The sequence below is a fragment of the Pteronotus mesoamericanus genome, unplaced genomic scaffold (assembly GCF_021234165.1).
Source record: "Pteronotus mesoamericanus isolate MK-2021 breed Mesoamerican mustached bat unplaced genomic scaffold, CSHL_Meso_final contig_50, whole genome shotgun sequence".
NCBI classification, from domain to species: domain Eukaryota; kingdom Metazoa; phylum Chordata; class Mammalia; order Chiroptera; family Mormoopidae; genus Pteronotus; species Pteronotus mesoamericanus.
The window spans coordinates 19,382,558-19,401,717 of record NW_026555186.1 but is presented as its reverse complement, the minus strand read 5'-3'; the positions used below and the strand labels follow the sequence as shown (position 1 = coordinate 19,401,717).

General features: G+C 33.4%; 1 protein-coding gene across 4 annotated transcripts in view; it reads right to left on the bottom strand.

The window, feature by feature from the left end:
* KIF2A (kinesin family member 2A) overlaps nucleotides 1-19,160 on the bottom strand; it is a 66,548-nt gene that overhangs the window by 1,658 nt on the left and 45,730 nt on the right. For 2 of the 4 annotated variants that reach the window (XM_054578395.1, XM_054578396.1), the window contains exons 10-20: nucleotides 17,313-17,403; nucleotides 17,115-17,178; nucleotides 16,477-16,568; nucleotides 15,966-16,108; nucleotides 15,371-15,575; nucleotides 14,525-14,635; nucleotides 13,316-13,383; nucleotides 10,200-10,313; nucleotides 9,138-9,288; nucleotides 4,086-4,187; nucleotides 1,466-1,601 (exon numbers count right to left, since the gene is read on the bottom strand). In XM_054578395.1, the coding sequence (XP_054434370.1) occupies nucleotides 1,466-1,601; nucleotides 4,086-4,187; nucleotides 9,138-9,288; nucleotides 10,200-10,313; nucleotides 13,316-13,383; nucleotides 14,525-14,635; nucleotides 15,371-15,575; nucleotides 15,966-16,108; nucleotides 16,477-16,568; nucleotides 17,115-17,178; nucleotides 17,313-17,403 (1,277 nt within the window). The remainder of the gene's footprint in view (nucleotides 1-1,465; nucleotides 1,602-4,085; nucleotides 4,188-9,137; nucleotides 9,289-10,199; nucleotides 10,314-13,315; nucleotides 13,384-14,524; nucleotides 14,636-15,370; nucleotides 15,576-15,965; nucleotides 16,109-16,476; nucleotides 16,569-17,114; nucleotides 17,179-17,312; nucleotides 17,404-19,160) is intronic. The other 2 variants (XM_054578397.1, XM_054578398.1) reach the window with 1 other exon arrangement.

The following is a 19,160-nucleotide window of genomic DNA, read 5'->3' as shown; positions in this document are numbered from 1 at the left end:
CTCAGCCAGTGTGATTTTTGCCCCACCTCTCCACTCCAGGGACATTTGATGATTTCTACAGACATTTTTCATTGTCAACACTGGAGTGTTGCTACTGTCATCCAGTCCATGGAGACCAGGATGTTGGCAAGCACTGTGCAATACAAAGGACAGCAACTTTCAACAGAAGTATCCCTCTTAACATATGTGAATAGTGGTCTTCTGAAGAAGAAAAGACATAAATTTCTTTCTTCAGAACTACAATGGTGTTTTTTAAAAGTTGACTTTTCTAAAATTTAAAGAGGAATTTAAGGACTCTGGATCTGGTGGCTGCTAATATAATAGCTCCTAAACCTCTTACATTAATACCAAAATTATCTTTGGATAATAAAAAACTGCTTTTCTAAGAAATAACTGGGTAATACAATACCTAGGTAGTAATATCTTAAAAGGTATGGATATGCTCGATATACATGAATTCTGAGAAAATTAAGGTAAGGAAGTCAACTAAATTGAATGTTACATATTAACAAAAAAATTAGAATACGTTATGGTCTATTTTCTGACTAAAATTTGTGAGTTATGGCAGATTGGAAAAATGATCAAAACACTTTAAATCAAGGCTTGTATATGAAGAACATGAAAAACAAGTAAATTTTAGAAACCCTACATCTGCAAAAACAATTCTGAAATTGGGGAAATGGTCACTGCTGACTCTATACCAACCTCATAAAGAACTTCGTTTAAAAAATTAAGCAGCTTTTGGGTGCTAAAAACTGGAAATTTCAATTTGATTTCCTGTTCCATTACATGTACACACACAGATGATAACACACATATAAATGGGGTTAGCTAATTTTCCAATGCCTAAAAAATTAGCACATCCAATAAATGCATATCTGAAGCTGCAGATAAGCTAAACAGACATGACTTGGGTAAGCCACATACTTCCCTTCCTAAGCAAAATAGAAAGGACATTGTCTTGAAATCTTCCTCTTTTCAAAACCAGTATTCAAAGAGAAAACATGACATAAGATGCACAGAAAGGAGATGCAGGTAGAAGGCTATAGAAAGATGACCCTAAATAGATTTAATCCAAGGAAACTAATTCTGAAAAGCATTGGCATACTAAACTAAAAACACGAATGGGTATATAAAATTTACAAATTTAAGCCCACCCTCAGCGCAATAGGCAGCATGTCAGTCTCATAAAATTTACAAATTTCTTGAAATACATTTTCCCTCTATAATCATAACTTCTCAAAAGATTGAAAGAAAAAAGATGACAAGAGCTCTTGAAATGATACTCCATGTTTCTTTTCTGGAAAAATCAGAATGTTTAATATGTCTATATACCTATATGAAGATGTTAAATGTTACCCACAATTTTTACTTATTAACAAATCCTTTTGCAATATGAAATCCTCACACTACATACATACAAATATTAGGCGGATTTCAAACACTAAAATGAAAAAAGAATTACCCCGGAGCTCTGTTAAAATGTCTATTTTTTGCTCAAGAATAGCTTCAAGTTGCGTAGCATAGGAATCTACATCATAGTCTACTTCTTCAGTCATCTCTAGGAGAGCCTTTTCATCTTCTAACCATCGAATAGATTCCTAAAAGGGCAAAAATTCAATTAATCCAGTAAGCCTCACTGTAAGACAAACCAATTTACAAATTTTATATATCATCAAACATAAGATGGTATTCTGTAAAATATTAATAACATAAAACATCTTACAGAGTAAAATTAAATATTTCTAGATTCAAATACATATGACAGACCATGCAAGATGACTTCATTTTTCTACTTTTATTCTACCTTATATATGTATGTGGGGGTTGGGGGGAGCGTGGAGCAGAGGATGGAAGTCTCAAAACCTCAACAGCTGTTCCTAAAACAGGGATAGAATGGGTGTAAGAAAACTACTGAGCAATTTAATGGCATCTATGGTAGCCCAGAACTTGTAAATTATCTGGAATTAACACATCCATTTGGGGCCTCACAGTGGTTGGGTCAAGAAGTACCCCTAAATTCTAAATACTAGTTCTTCAAAATTATCACGACTATAAGGGACCAGTGGATAGTCAATCCTAGAAGAGTCAAATGAACCACTAAATAGTAGCTACTCACTATTCATAAATGCTTCAAGGAAGCTCCTAATGCTTAAATGATTTTACATATGTGGTATTTATGAGTTTTCTAGCAATGTCTTGAATCATCTTAATTATTTAACAAGGTCCCATCATTCTGAATTAGAATTTTTGGATGTAAAAAAGGACAGTGTCTCGCTTTTCAGGGTACATACAAGTTAAATTTTCCAAACATCAATGCAATTTAATGGCTAATTATCAGGCAGAACTAGTTAACCTAGGTTTAGATATGTATTAGAAAACTATATATGTTTTGATTAAAACACACACCCCAGAAGTTTTTCTTCCTTCAGCTACAAACTTAATTTTTTAAAAACAAAATCTTATTTTGAGAAATAACAGATCACAGTATGGAGGAATAATAAATGGAATTGTAAAAAGAATACATTACTTTGGCTTTAAAGTCAAAACACTCAGTTCTGCCAATAATCAAATAAAGAACTTTTAAAATCCATCATAAAATTGCATAGTAGGAAATGGTCTTTATAGGACACGCTGTTCCAAAAGGGCACGCTTTTCTTAAAATTACTAGGGTCCTTTCTTGATTTAATCTAAACACAGTCCTCTAAAGTGATTCTCATGATAAGGGTTTGACTAAAACTGCATCAGTTTTAATAATGTATATACTATCCTAAAACAGTAAAATAGTTTCTTATATTTTTGAGCCCTTCATCCAGATGTTTGAATGGCCTAAAGGTGAGAGGCACATTAATAATAATTCACAGAAGATTTCTTCAAAATCAGAGAAGGAATAAAGATCAATAGGGAGAGAGTGAGTTATTGTTCACGTTTTTTCTCAGAAAATATTTATTATACTGTAGAAAGGCAGGGTGAGGGGTGGGGTTGGGGAGATAAGCCAGCTGTACAGTCTCCATAACCATGTCCAAATGTTCTCATTTCCCCATCACTTCCTCATAGACATCATCCTCCACAACATTTTCTTATTTAAAGGGGCAGTGGGAAGGAAAGGAGGATCATACAGTAAAAGTGCTTCTAGTAGGTTGCACACACAATGAAATGAATACTGTATTAAGGCCTTAACTGCTACACCCCTCAGTCATCTGCCACAGACAGCTCAGTCAGAGCAGTAAGTCTCCTCCTAAAGTACTCTTCCTTTTTTTTTCTTAAAGATTTTATTTATTTACTTTTAGAGAGAAAGACAGAAACATCAATGTGTGGTTGCCTCTCACACGCCCCCTTCTGGGGACCTGGCCCGAAACTCAGGCACGTGCCCTGACTGGGAATTGAACTGGCGACCCATCAATTCGCAGGCCAGTGCTCAATACACTGAGCCACATCAGCCAGGGTAGCATTCTTCCTTTTCTGCAAAGACTGACATCTCCTCAACTGCTCCGATATCCTTTATTTTTTAAAAAATACTTTATTTTTAGTGAGAGAGGATAGGAAGTAAAAAGAGAGGGAGAGAAACAGTGTGAGGAACATCGATGGGTTGCTCCTCATACCCCCGCAACTGGGGACCTGGCCAGCAACCCTGGTTATGTGCTTGGACTGGGAATCGAACTGGTGACCTTTTCCTTTGCCGAACAACACTCAACCAACTGAGCCACAGTGGTCAAGACGCTCTGACATCCTTTTGAAAGAATGTTTGCTTTCTGCTCTCCTGACATGAGGGCACTTCAATATACTGACCTAACATGAAAAAAAGGGATGTTGGAGGGCAGAAGTTCAATCCTTGTCTAAAAATGGACAACTGACAAAAGCAAATAAAATGGGAGAATGGTCGTAACTAAACTAGATAAAGGTTATTTGTAGCCACCATTCTTTGTATTCAAAATTTGCCATGTTATATGCCCCACAAATACACATCTGCATACACTGAAACAATTGTTGTTTTTTTTTAAATTTGTGATAGTCCAAAAATTATGAAAGTTTTTAGTTAATTTCCTTTAAGAAACATTTTGATGAAAGGTCCTGTCTTACTTTACCTGGAACACTGCCCTGTGATCTTCTACAACTTGTTCTTCCATTTCTACCATTTGTGAGACAGCTTCATGGAAAGTAAACAGTTGTGGAGAAACCTCTTCCTCCTTAAAATAAAAATAGTTTTAAAATTCTGACAGTTTATATTTTAAATGTTATAAAAAAGTAGGTTTTCTATGTCATTTACAAAAATGTATTTAGAAACTGAAGAAGCTTGAATGGTAAAGACTCCTAAAATACACTATGACAGGGAAAGCCACAATTTCTTTTTATGGGTCAAAAATATTTCACGTAACATTGAAAAAGACAACCCAAACTTAATCGCATCAGTGAACGATACTTTTCACTTAGTCCAAGCATGTTATTGCAAAACTACCTCCCCGCTCCCTCAAAAACCAATCTCTTTTGGAATAGTGCAACTTTTCAAAAATATCTTTATTGCTGACCTCAGTGGTGTTCAATTTTCACCAACAATTTAAGTCATACATATGTCTTAAATTTCACTGGAAGAGAGATGTATGTTTTTCAAGACTGTGACTATCAAATTGGTGTTCTGAATGTTTTAATTCTTCTTCAATCTTAATTTCTAAATTTCCTTTGTTTTACTGTCACATTAGCCATGAGTGATGTCACTGAATGTTTATTTTTTTAATTTTGAATTACAGTTGGCATTTGATATTATTTTATGTTAGTTTCAGGTGTACAGAAGAGTGGTCAGACAATTTTAAAATTTACAAAGTGATTCCCCCAATAATTTTGGTACCCACCTGACACCATACGTAGTTATTACAATATTATTGACTATATTCTGTGCTGTACTTACATCCTATGACTCTTTTGGAACTACCAATTTGTACTTCTTAACCTCTTCATTTTTTTCACTATCTGCCAAATCCTCCTCCCATCTGGCAATCCTCAGTTTGTTCTCAATATCTAGGTATCGGTTTTTTCCTATTTGTTTATTTACTTTGTTCTTTAGATTCCCCATAGAAGTAAAATCATGTAGTATTTGTCTTTCTCTGTCTGACTTATCTCCCTTAGCATAATACTCTCCAGCTCCATCCATGTTGTTGCAAATGGTGAGATTTCATTGTTTTTATGGCTAAGTCATATTCCATTGTACATATAAACCATGTCTTCTTTATCCAATCATCTACTGATGGGTACTATGCTTGCTTCCACACCACTACTACTGTAAATAATGCCACAATGAACACAGGAGTGCATGTATCTTTCTGAACTAGTGTTCTGGATTTCTTAGGATATGTACCCAGGAGTGGAATTGCTGTGTTGTAAGGTAGCTCTATTTTAAATTTTTTTGAGAACTTCCATAATGTTTTCCATAGTAACTACACCAATTTGCAATCCAACCAACAATGCACAAGGGTTCCCTTTCCTCCACATCCTTGCCAGCACTTGTTGTTTGCTGATTTTTTCATGATAGCCATTCAGAGGTGATATTTCATTGTTCTTTTTAATTGGCATTTCTCTGACAATTAGTGACATTGAACATCTTTTCAATTCTCTATTGGCTATCTGCATGCCCTCTTTGGAGAAATGTCTATTCAGGTCCACTGTCGTTTTTCAATTAGATTGTTTGTTTTTTGGTTGAGTTGCATTTTTATACACCAGTAATGAATTCTGTATCATGCATTAGGGTACTGGATTACTTCTATAGCCTAGCTCTGGGGCAGTGGCTCATCTGCAGTGAAGGTGAAGTACGTGCTCACAAAAGTGGAGTGGGCATGGCAGGTGGGTGCTGTCTGCTGGGACAGCATCAGGAGCACCTGCCCACGTTTTGCAGGCACTGGTGTTGTCATCTCAATATTTTCTTCAGCACCTGTTCTCATTAATGTTCTGCCTGTTGGATCAGCTGAGAGTCAGGTGTCCCGGGCATTCAGACTCACTCCCTCTAGGCTCCAGCACTGGGCCAGCCGCTTGAAAGGCACCACTGGCATACAGGAAGGAACTGAAGTGTGTGGCATCAAGGCAAGAGCTGAGGGACAGCTTTCTCCCAGACAGAAAGGTGGGCAGAGGCCATTGTCCCTTTTCTGAGACTAAATTTCACTATATAATTTGCTTACTCGTTTTTACAGAAATTTTACTTGACTAGGCATGACTTCATCAACAAAAAAAAACCCCACATACATATACAACATATTCATATTTTGTTTCTACATCAAGTTAAAATGTTTCTGACCTTGCTTTCTTTTTTTTTTGAGCACCTTTCCCAACTCCAATGTCTGTAATTTGTGCAAAATTTGCTTCAGTTTACTCAAAGTTATTTTATGTGAGTAGAAAAAGCAACATTTTGAAACTAAAATATATGATGATAAATATATGTGCATATTTTGGTTAAATAATATTAGTAGATATTTGATTCTTTCATCGGTAAGCTACCACCCGTAAGTTAGTTTATACAGTCAAGTTGGCCAAAGATGTTTTTATCTTCTCTTTGGGAAAAGAGGCAACTGTTGGGTTTTCTTTTTAAATGCAGGACATGCAGGTGTTATATTTACATATTCTCTCTCTCTGATAAACACACACTAAACTACCTTTACTCATTTTATCTGCCCACCTCCCACAGCCAAGCCCAATGACTTCTTTCTTTCCTTTGCTTTAAGATAATGGAAGTTTGTAATACTTCCATGCAGCCTACTCAGAATACTTTTTTGTCTATACAATTAAGTTTTGGAATTCTAATACACTTGATTATCCTCCTCTAGTTTGTTTACCTGTATTAGTTTTATCTCTAGGGCATGCCTTACACCCTATCCCATTTTAATCTACCTTGTTAGATAAATATGGCAATAAGAATGTGTACACAAGATTCTGACTAAAGCTTAATGCTGATTCATCTCAAGATACTTCCCTGGGGATGGCAAAGTTGAAATAAATCCAAACTCTCTCAAATACAGAGGAGGCTGCAAGAACTCATGAAGTCATGCTTATTTAAAGCCCGTGAGTTAGTTCTCGTCACCTAGCTAATCTTTTCAAATTAAGATCCTGCAGAGACCCAACAGATGCGAGAATAAAACGGAAAAGATCTGCTATAGGGAGTGTCTATCTTGTTCTGGTTTTTTGTATCTCAGGTAGGTACCGTATCTAGTTTGCTCATTTTTAGTTCTTTATGTTCTATGGTCCAAAGCTTAGAACTCTTAATTTAAACCAGGTTTCTCAACTTCAACACTGCTGACATTTTGCGGGGAGGAAGGCTATCTTGTGCACTGTATAACGTTTAGTGGCTTCCCTGGCTTCTACCTTCTTGATTTGGCTATCACCCCAGTTGTGATAACCTATAAAATGTCTCATACATTTCTTCCTGGGAGGTGAAGTCTCTCTGGTTGAGAACTGCTACATTAAGCTCTGCTTTATTAATAAAGAGTAATTTGGAACATAATAATAAAAAGTATGTCCATCTGTTACTCTATCTTATTATGGACTTTTAATACCTGCTAAAAAATAATAAAAAATAATTTATACTATTTCCAAAGAATACAGAGGTGGGCAAAAGTAGTTTTATAGTTGTGAGTAAGCGAAATGCAGAGTTTATTCTTATATTATCTATTATTATATTATTTCCATACAAACTATAAACCTACTTTTGCCTACCCCCTGAATTTTATTGAGTCTAGCAATAAATATAGTTGGCATAAGATTTAGCTCTGAAATAACACAAACCCAGGTTCAATCCTGCCTAGCTTCAGCACTTACTACTTGCATGAACTCGGTCAAGTTACTTAACCTTTTAGAAAGTCAATTAAAAAGCAAAGATAATTACAGACCTACCACATCGAGTTGTGATGATTACATCAGATAATAAATGTTTAGCAAATATGTCATGTAGTAAGCAATTAATAAATGCTACCTTTTATCATTATGAGAAAAAGCCACTATAGAATTTAGTAGGAAATGGATGATACAAAATGATAAAGATTATACATTTTAAAAATGAAGTTAAACAGCTATACTCATATAAATAACTTACATCTTACAGTATGAAACCCTTCAATATAATAAAGTTATTATGCAAAAATGTGTATAAGTTGTGTATTTTTTTACACATTTGTCCTTATGTAGTGGGCACATATTTTATTATTTTTTGAGTAACTGAGGAATCAAATTTTTAAATTATGAAATGTCACTAAACATTTCAAACATATAAGAAACAATCATATTTAACAAATAGTAGCATTTTTCCATGTTTGATTTTCGGTAAACCTCATGCATCCTTCTTTTTAAAAAAACAAAGATCTTATTTATTTATTTTTAGAGAGGTGGGAAGGGAGGGAGAAAGAGGGAGAAAAACATCAACATGTGGTTGCCTCTCGGTGCCCCCAACTGGAGACCTGGCCCACAACCCAGGCATATGCCCTGCCTGGGAATCAAACCAGTGACCCTTTGGTTTGCAGGCTGGCCCTCAATCCACTGAGCCACACCAGCCAGGGCACTCATGCACCCTTTTAATACATGAGCATGAGTCCACAATTAATTTTGTTTTTCAGCTTTATATATGTTATAGTGTAGGCATAATTCTTAAACATTTCCTCCCTATGTTACTTTAAAAATGCCTAAATTTTAATATTGTATAAAATCAGAGAAAGGGAAGGTTTAAATCAGCGGTCAGCAAACTTTCTTTAAAGGCCAGATAGTACATATTTTGAGCTTGTGAGCTATATGGTTTTGGTCACTTCTGTTGTGGTAAGAAAGCAGACAGGCAGCCCATAAATGAATGAGCATAGCAATGTTTCAATAAAACTATTTGTAAAAACAGATGGCTGGCTCATAGCCTGTACCAGCATACCTTGGAGATACCGCAATTTCAGTTCCAGACCATTTTGATAAAGCGAGCCCTAATCTTTTTGCTGGTGGAGAGTCTTGCCTTCAATTTGTAAAAAATGCAGCATCTGAGAAGTGCAATAAAGTGAAGCACAATAAAATAAGGTATGCCTGTAGTTTGCTGACCCTTGACTGCGATGACAGATTTCAATTACCCAGTTCTGTTACTAATGACATGAAGTAAGATTAGATCATTACAACTGTATTAAGTCACTCACATTTTGTTCACAAAGAAGTTTTAGGTCATCTCTCTGAGGGGAACTCCCCACACCCCACTGGGCCTCTAACTCATCAATTTGATTTGGTGGATGGTGCATTATTGGACGAACATCACCAGCAGCAGTTGGATCCACAGTCAATTCTTTCACCCTATAAACACATAAGAAGTACCTAAAATTAACAAAGACAATGCAGAGTAACAAGAATATACCAACCTTTTCAACATACAGGTAATTCAATTAACATATTAAGATTGATGATGTCAGCTTTCCAGATCAAATTTACCTGAAATCTGTGGCAACACTAAAGGGATATTTAGCTGTACAACTTTACATATGTTTACTTAGGTAACTTTACAATTACTTAAAATATTATTATGCATAATAAGTTAGAATTATAAAGTATGTAGATTCAGTATTTCAAAGTAAATAAGAGACTGCTGTTGAAATTAAACTATATGAACAGAAAAATGCTAACATGGCACTTAGATCAATAAATGAATCATTGCAAAAATCAGAGAATTTAATACACTTTGCAGATTTTTGGTAGTTGTAATGCTCAATTTAAAGAGCTACATGTGAAATAATCTTATTCTAATGTGTAAAGATTATAAAATGTAAATTAGTTACATCATTTAAAAAATGTTTACCCAGTGTACTAAATTTACACATTTGGGAGAACGTACATTTTCTAAGTCAAAATGATCCTTGTTATTTTTCTGAAGATAAGGAAATTTACCATCGCACATAGAATAAAGGTAAGCTTTTCATTTTAAAGGAGAGTTTATCTTTCAATGGTAAATTTGCAGAGATGACATCATCCTTAATAATATAAGGAAAAATAGGAAGCCTGAATTCTAAATTAACATTTTAAAGCAAATAAATTAATAAAGTACACAGAAATAAAGACCATGCAGTACAACCATCACCTGCCAAAAAAAAATGAAAATGAAAAATAAAATGGTTCAGGATGAAAAAATGTAAATGAAATATTTATATATACACAGCACAATTCAAATGAAGCTATTATAATAAATATCTTATATATAGAATGAACTAGACCTGGTAATCGAAGGAGAAAAGTCGTCATACTCATAAGAAGGAGAGAGATCAGGGCGACTGCCACTACCCTGTGAGAAGGGAATGTCTGATGGACTAATTCCAAACTCCTTTACTCTGCAGCATCAAAACAGCAACAAATTAAAAGAAAATGCTCTTGTAAAGACAGCAATGCATATTTCAAATTTGCATTTAGTACTGTGATTTGTTTAGCAAAGGATATCAACATTGTTGTGATCTAATGTATTTAGAATACTTTCAAAATCCACATTTTAAGATTTAAAACCCCCTCTGTCCTATTGATTCCTCACTACACAGACCTTCCCTTTTGGTATTTTCCCCTTTCCTCATGATCCTTTCTAAAGGTTTAACTAGACCATCACCTAAATTTGAAATGGTAATAATTCCTTATTTACCGACATGACCACTCAATTTAATTTCTTTGTGCAATCAATACCATGAATAGTTTATTAGTAATGAGCCCTCAACATTCTTGGACTATTTTTAAACTGAATACAAGAAAACTAAGTTCTAATGGCATCTACTGTTTATAACGGTTAATATCTTTTGGTGTGTGCATATAGAATGGTACTACCTTTGGAAGCATCCTTGATACCAGTTGAGAAGATGATCACTCAAATAGTTTTGTGTTTGGTGATTCAAATGAAAAATACCAGTTGAGAAAATCCTTTAGCAATGGAGTTTAAATTGCTTTTGCTAACATCTCTAGGTTATATTTAACCAAATTATGGCTTTTCTGACCCAATCTTTGTGGTTCCCTATGTTCTTTTTTGGGCCAATCCCACTTCATAATCGTACGCAATATTTATGAAGTATTTCCTATACATCAGGTATTATTAGTAATTTTTAGGCTTTATATTCTTTTATACTGAAGATAATCTTTCAGATGAGAAATTGTATCAGAGAAATAAAGTATCTTACTCAAGGTCATTCAATGAAAATGGGTCATAACTGAGGTTCAGACCTAGCTTTTATTATAAATCTTATTAAACACTTCATATACTAACCGTATTCTATTTCTCTCACTACTTCTCTTAGGTGGAACTAAATAAAATTACTGTTTTATACATCAGAAATAGTAATGCAGGCCAAACTAGTAATTTAATATACATCAAACTAATATATTTCTTCTATCTATAATCATTCTTTGACCTATTGGTAATGCCTTTGCCAAAGGTTCAACACTGGATTCATCTGCCTTTTATCCTTTACAGTCACTTTGGAAAGCTTACTTACCACACATGCTGACAAATCTTAATTTCTAATACTAATTAATTCCTTTTACTCCCAACCCTATTTCTTACCTCATTCCGTTAAGAATCTCCTATTTTAGGTATCTGTTAGCCCCCAACCACAGTCTCCCTCTATTCAAAGCCCTCTTGCCCAACCTAAACTTTTCTACATGCAGGGATTATTTCTATTCCTCCCATAAGCCCTATCAACGGAGGCTGAAAAATCTTTATTACTAGAGATTTGGGAAAAAGGCAGAATTATTTGTCCCAGATAGTTAGCCATGTGCAAACAAATTACATTACATGATAATAAGTTAAAACATTTTACTTGGACCTAAACAAAGTGGAGAAAAGACAAGAAAGAGCATTCTCACATTAGGGGGACACCTTTGCAGCAAGAAGTCTGAAGAAGATATGGAGAGTTTTTATTTGTTTTAAGTCTACAACATGGCAATTATTTTACTATATTAAGCTGTTCCTCATCTCTCCCATAAACAACTTTGAAATAAGAGGCATTGTAAATTATTGGTAAATACCCCACAGTACCAAAAATGTTTATTACAGGCTTGCAGCTAAAATCTCCTAATTCAAAGTTTAAAAGGGATTAAATTTAGAATTAAAGTTATATTATATATTAAAGCTACTGTATTTTAATCTTTTTACGAAAGGTCAAGTTTATACTGTCCAACTGTGTTTACTATGATTTAAAAACATCTCTTTAGCTGAAGCAAAAGAAAGATACAAAAGAACAAAGAGAACAATCTCATTTATGTAAAGTTCAAATTAATTACCTATGTTGTTCAGAGATAAATTCATGGGTAGTAAAACTATTTTTAAAAAGAGAGGAGAAAAATCCCAGAAAATTTTTCCATAGAAGCCAGGGCACTAGCTGCCTTAGGGTAGAGATTAATTAATTTGGGCATGTTTTTCTGGAAGGGGCACACAGGGAACTTTCTAGGGGGCTGGAAATGTTTTCTTTCCCAATCTAATGACAGGAATTTTCTTTTTATAAATATTCATTAAATTATTTGCTTATGTTTTGGGTACTTTTCTGTACGCATATGTATTCCACATTTTAATAAAAGATTAAAACTTCTATAGTGATTAAAACAAAGAAAGAGAAAATACTTTTTTTCAGTAAAATTAAGAGAAACCTCATGCTAGAAAAGGACTACAAAGAGGAATTTTACCTCTAGGTTAAAATCACAAATGCTGTATGTGATAACAGAAATTTAAAACTATAGTCATTCAAAACAAGTGCAATGGAAACAATCTATGCAACAAGCACGAATATGCTATCATAATCCAAAAATCCAAGGGCATTTTGTGACTATCAGAAATAAACTGCTTTAATAGTCTATAATGCTTTTTGACCTTTCATCTGTAAATATCCAGTTACTTATTATAATCTGTAATATTACTGACATTAATAATAAAATGTAACCCATATAGAATACCAGAAAGAACTGTGCTGTCGCTACGTACTTTAAACCCTAAATTCCCATGTATAACATTTAATATTATTAGAAATAATTTTCAGCATATAGCAAAACAATTTAAGAAATACAGATCGGCCCCCTAATACTTACTTTAGAGTCTTAACATACTAGGAAGAATTTGCATGATTCAAAAGTAGTAAAATATTATGAAATGTTCTAGAATAGAAAGACCAATTCTACTAAAAATATAAATCTCTTCCCAAATTACACATTTCCAATTATTCTGAGAACTTGACAAAATGATTCTAAATATTCAAAAAAAATTTTTGAAAATTGGAAGAACAGTATTTACCCTATCAGATATTAAATCAAATCATATACTGCTCTACTCCCCTCAAATTTAATAATGGATAACCATTTCTCATACCTATTTGCATATCTTAATGTATTAAGAGTATTTTCACAGGATGCCATTCCTGGAGAGATTGTGGCAATCTAGGGGGAAAAAACGAAAAGGTAAATAAAATGTTATAAAAGATGAAGGCAGTAATACTGATCAACAGGGTGGGGCAAAAGGAGGTTTATAGCTGTATGTGAAACACAAGGTTTATTCTTGTATTATTATTAATTATTGTTATTATTTTCCATACAAATAACTGTAAACCAAATTTTACCCAACCCTGTATGTGTGTATTTACATATATAGCTCATTAAAGTCTAATCTTAACATGGCTATTAAAAATTTATTAATGATATCTGAACTCCAAGGTAACTGTCTCTCTTAGGCCTACAGTCAGATAATAATTATAGACTCTAGGTAAAATATAAACAGTTCTCTAAATGCACCAGCAAGTGATCGAAATCAGGCAGACAATGGATGTCAACACCTAAAAGAATGAAATAGCACTGAATGACTTCCCCCTAACTCTCTTTAATAGCTTTATTGTCTAAGTACAAGCTCTGCTGGACAAATAAAACTTCATTTGAAACCTCGAGTTTCACTTGTTGAGAAAACAGAGGACAGAGTTACAAGGTGGGGATCATAGCAGCTGGAAAGTGAAGTTCATCCCAGAAGAGACAACTACAAAGGGAGAAACTCAAATTCTGCATATAAACTGCCCAGATGTCTTGCTGACCCCTAAACTAGGTATACTTAAGGCTGACTCCAACTACATTGTTAAGGCTAAAAGAGCTAAATAGAAATGTTAATTTCTATTGCTGCCCACAGCAGAGGAGACAAAGAGTTTAGAGTAAGTTCAGCTACATTAATTTCCTGCTACAAAACAGAAATCAATAATCTTTAGAATGTAACAGAATCCAGAGTGTCTATAAGGTATTTATTCATAATAAAAATGACATAATCCAAAATTACTAGACATATGAAGAAATAAAGAATACAACCCATCCTCAGTGGAGAACCAACCTCAAGAAGACTCAGATGTGGGAATTAGTAGAATGCATCATAACTGCAATATAATCCTATCAGATGGCCAAGGGACCACATTTTAAGTAATCTGTCTCTCTCATAATAGAAGACTTTAAATGACTGTCATTGATGTACATTGTAATTTTTCCATAGGCATTATGTAATTAATCATTTGGGATTAAAAGAAATAAACTAAACCCATAAACTTACCATGCAGGTACGAGAGTTTTCACCGATGAATGAATCTCTTAACACCTGAGTGAGTTTACTTGCTCGGAAAGGAGTATGAGGTTTGTTTCTACCTAAGGCTCTGATGCACTCCTGAAAATTAAGAAAGCAAGTTTCAGAGATTAAGTTTCTTATAAAGAGTAGTACTCAATGTATTTTAAAAGATCTCTTACTATAATTCTAATATTTAAGAGCTGATCAGCTCTGAAAATGCTACTAACAGGTTTACAGCATAGTCAAAGTGTTGTCATAAATCCTAATTCAAGAAAATGAAATTAAAAAATAAAAAACAACTAATGAACTATTATTTCAAAAAACTCTTCTGGAGACTATGACTAGTGTTTAGAAGTTACAGAAAGTAAGATAACTGTACAACGAAACTTCTAAAGTAGTACTACAAAAGAAAAAACACAGAATGCTTCCTTGTAGTCCTGCTCATCTTTGCTTTTCTAGTCAAGGAAGAGCTGTAATACTGGCCTAACGTGTTAAAAGCAATTCCACATTTTTCTGAAAAACTATTTCTTCATTCTGTTTTGTGGTTCCTTGCCCTCCTCCATAAAAATAGCTGATTAAGGTTTTCTGGAATCTCCTTAAGTAGCCTTAAAATTGACCTGCCAAGTAACAGATCTTTTATTTACCCTAAAAAGAATGAATAATATGTAAATAAAATTTCTGGGTACAATATAAATCTATACCTGAAAATATAAAAAACTAAATTTTGATAAACTCTTATTTAATAAACAAAGTAGTACTATCATTTTGTAGCTGAGTAAATATAATTAAAGTAAAAAGTAAAAGATTTTTCACAGTTAAATATATTTTATTTACCTTGAGTGCTAAAAGGCTTTTATTAATTTCAGCACCTTCAAGCCTAGTTTGCCTGTCTGCACTGGAAGTATCAGCTCCTCTTTCATTTCCAGCCAAATCGATGAGAGAAAATTTGCCATGTAGTTTTCCTTTCCTTCTGAGTATAATCTGAAACACTGCATGGCTCCGAGATGAATGTGCATTTGCAGATGTTTGCCCGGATGTTCTACAATGTGATTGAGGACATTTTGATACATAAAAACTTGAATTTATATTCAAACAACAGTATCTTCATTAAAAAAAAAAAAACTATCCAATTTTCATCATTTAAATACAAAGGAGACATTCTGTGTTAACAACACTTAAACATAACCAAATTCATACAATTTAATCTGGCATGCTTCTAGTATATTCGTAGTATGATTGACATGGCATTACATTTGTAGTGGCATCGACATGACTCAAAGTAACATATAACAACAAGCTTTTATGAGCAATGATTTTTACCTCCAAGATGTTCTGAATAACATCCTTGCTTTGTTTTTATGTTATAGCCAACGTATCAAAAACTGATTATAAAGTTAAGCTTCCCTTTCTTAATTAAAATGAGATTTACCTGCAACTGTTGCCTATGTCAATGAGTTTCAGTACATCTTCAACACATTTGACCTCCCGTTCCTGTAATCCTACCACTTGAACCTGCTGTTTTCCATCTTCTAGTACTCTTAATTTTGTTTTCCTGTTTAGCAAGTCAAACACCTTTAAAAAAACTTCAAATTAGAAAACTATCTTGAAAGGAAAAAGAATCAGTTCTCTAAAAATTAGTCAAAGTCTGAAAATCAATTTAGAATATAATATTTAAAATAAAATGCTCAATACATAAGCTGAAGGGTGTTGAAGGGAATTTTAAGTATCTCCTATCAAAATTCTAACATAATATTCCAAATACATATAAAAGTTATGTGGTAGCAATGGTTGCATAACAATGTGAAATATGTGCCACCAAAATCGTATACTTAAAAATGGTTAAAATAGCAAATTTTTTGTTACCACAATTTTTTATACCACAATGTAACATAACCACAATTTTAAAAACTAAAACAAAAATTTTTAAAGTTTCCACTTACCTTTCCACTATAAATTTCAAAAAAGGTTGCATATACTTGAAGCTCTAATTTCTTATAGTTTGGCTTCTTTAGCATTAAAAAGACATCTCGAGCTATCAAGAATTTCATATGGAGAAAACTTGTTAAGATGCAACAAATACTATCTTTAAAAGGCATTTCAGTTAATCTTTACCTAAAATAATAACATCAATAATGAAAATGAAGACTAAAGTGAACATTAGTTTTACAAAAGATAGTAGTAAGATTTTTTTTTACACTTAAGGCTTAGGTGTCATATCCTTCATTATTTAATAAAAGGATGCTACTATCTATCCTTATAAATTGCATAATATTACAGGTGGTATAAGTTGCTCTGATAACCATATAAAACGGAAGCTTTTCACAAGTCATTATTCAAAATAAATAGTAAGTTCCAACAATGTGGCAGATTACAATGACATAAATATAACCAAAATTTCTACCCCAAATGCACAGTTCTTTTCAAGCAGTCTGATAACCTAACATTGACATAATATACAGTAAATACAGTACTGCAGTTACCCTTAAAATCCTGGACTATATGTCCAAGTCTTATTTCAAAGCCACCTGAATAATATTCAGTAAGAACATTATGAATGATATGCAAAAAGGACCATTACCTGCTAATGCATAAATTCCTTTAGAACAATCTTGATTCTTTCCTGAAAAGTCACCTCCCATGGTCTGTATGTTAAAAAGAAAACAGAGAATAACGGATCTTATTCAGGAATAAATCTTAAGAATTTAGTTCTAAGAAATAAGCTATAAGGAAAATAAACTAGCTTCCTATCAGGACATAACTATGATAAATTACTTACATGAGTTTTTCCACTTCCAGTCTGCCCATAGGCAAAGCACGTAGCCATTCCCCTTTCAAATATAGTTTCCACCAGTGGTCTAGCTGTAAACCTTAAAAATAATAGGCACCAGTCAGAATATGCCTTCAATATTTAAATTAAACAAATAAGAAATAAAAGTAATATAGAGTCTTATCAATAAATAAAACTTACGCCAAGATTTTTAATAAAACAGTAAGCTCAACTGTGAGGCCACAATTGAGTCCATTAATTTGTTAAAAATTTTACATATATTGCAGAATTGCTTAAAGCTCTTTAAAACATAATTTTAAGCAATAATTCCATAATAAATAATGGTCACAATAGTGATGGAAAACAAAACCTGAGAGTAACTAGCTATGACATATATAGAAGAGCACAGGAAAAATTTTAAAATAACAAAACATGGTAATATTAGTCAGACAAGTAAAGCAAAGAGGGTAGGTTTACAGTTGTTCATATGGAAAATAATACAATTAATAAATCATACAAGAATAAATTCTGTTTCACATACTCACAATTGTAAACTTACTTTTTTGCCCCATCCTGTATATAATGATTATAAAAAACAAAAAAAAACCCAAAAAACCTCTCACAATCCAAAATTTTCAACAGAGACAGAATTAAAAAAGTGGTAACCTCAACAGAGAAAAGCTAAAGGAGAAAAGAAAAATGAAAAACATTATCTTAGACCATCTAAAAAAGTAGAAAGATTTCATTGAATGTGGACAAGTAAAAATAAACTATGCCTATAAGACACTGAGTTCTGAGTTGATAGTTCTGATTTCAAAAAAGGATGCCAAAACATTATGGTTTGGATTATTTTTCAAACCTATTGGTGTAATCAAGGTAGGAGGGACAAGAAATATTTTAATGAGCAGAGCACTAAAAAGTATAACAGAAAACAAATCTACTTTTTATATAGGCTTCAAAATAGTATATGAGAAACACAATGCTGCTGTGCTGATTCTTCTTCTTCTTTTTTTCTTTAAAGATTTTATTTATTTTTAGAGAGAAGGGAAGGGAGGGAGAAAGAGAGGAAGAAAAACATCAATGTTCAAGAAATACATGGATCGGTTGCCTCTTACACACCCCCAACTGGGGACCTGGCCTGCAACCCAGGCATGTGCCCTGACTGGGAATCAAAGGAGCAACCTTTCAGTTCACAGGCTGGCACCCAACCCATGAGCCACACCAGCCAGCCAGGACATTTTTCTTTTTTTTTTAAATTAATTTTGTTTATTAAAAGAAGTTTTTATTGTATTTTTTTCTGTTGTTTTTTTAAAAGGCACAACTGGAGGAGATACAGAACAAAAGAGCAGAAAAAGTTCTAGAAATGAATCTGATTAGATAAGAAAAGGTCTAACTTCTCAATCTATAAATGTTAAGGATAAGAGAATGGGGGTGGAATAAATGTTGGTAAATTAAGAGTAAATTTGGGTGAAACACAGAATGTTTAACTAAATCTAGCATATATACAAACATACCTTTATTTATAATGATTTCTTGAAAATGATTATAAAAGGCAAACAGACATATGTTACAGGCAAGAGTGGAAACAGAGAGGAGAGTAAGGGGGAGGAGTGTACTCTATTCTCAGAAAAGGTAAAAAATATATAATTTATCATTGTAATTTGCTTTTACAACAAATTCGTCACAATATTTCTTTCCAGCATTCACATGTCCTTTAATTTTGTCCTCTTTCTTCACAATTGAACTCCAAGTTTGCTAGCTTAAGACCAATGGAGTTGGTTTGAACACTGTATTGTTTATAACATCTTCAATTTCTTGAGACTCTTAGTAACTCTCTCATTTTCTGTTGCAGTCATA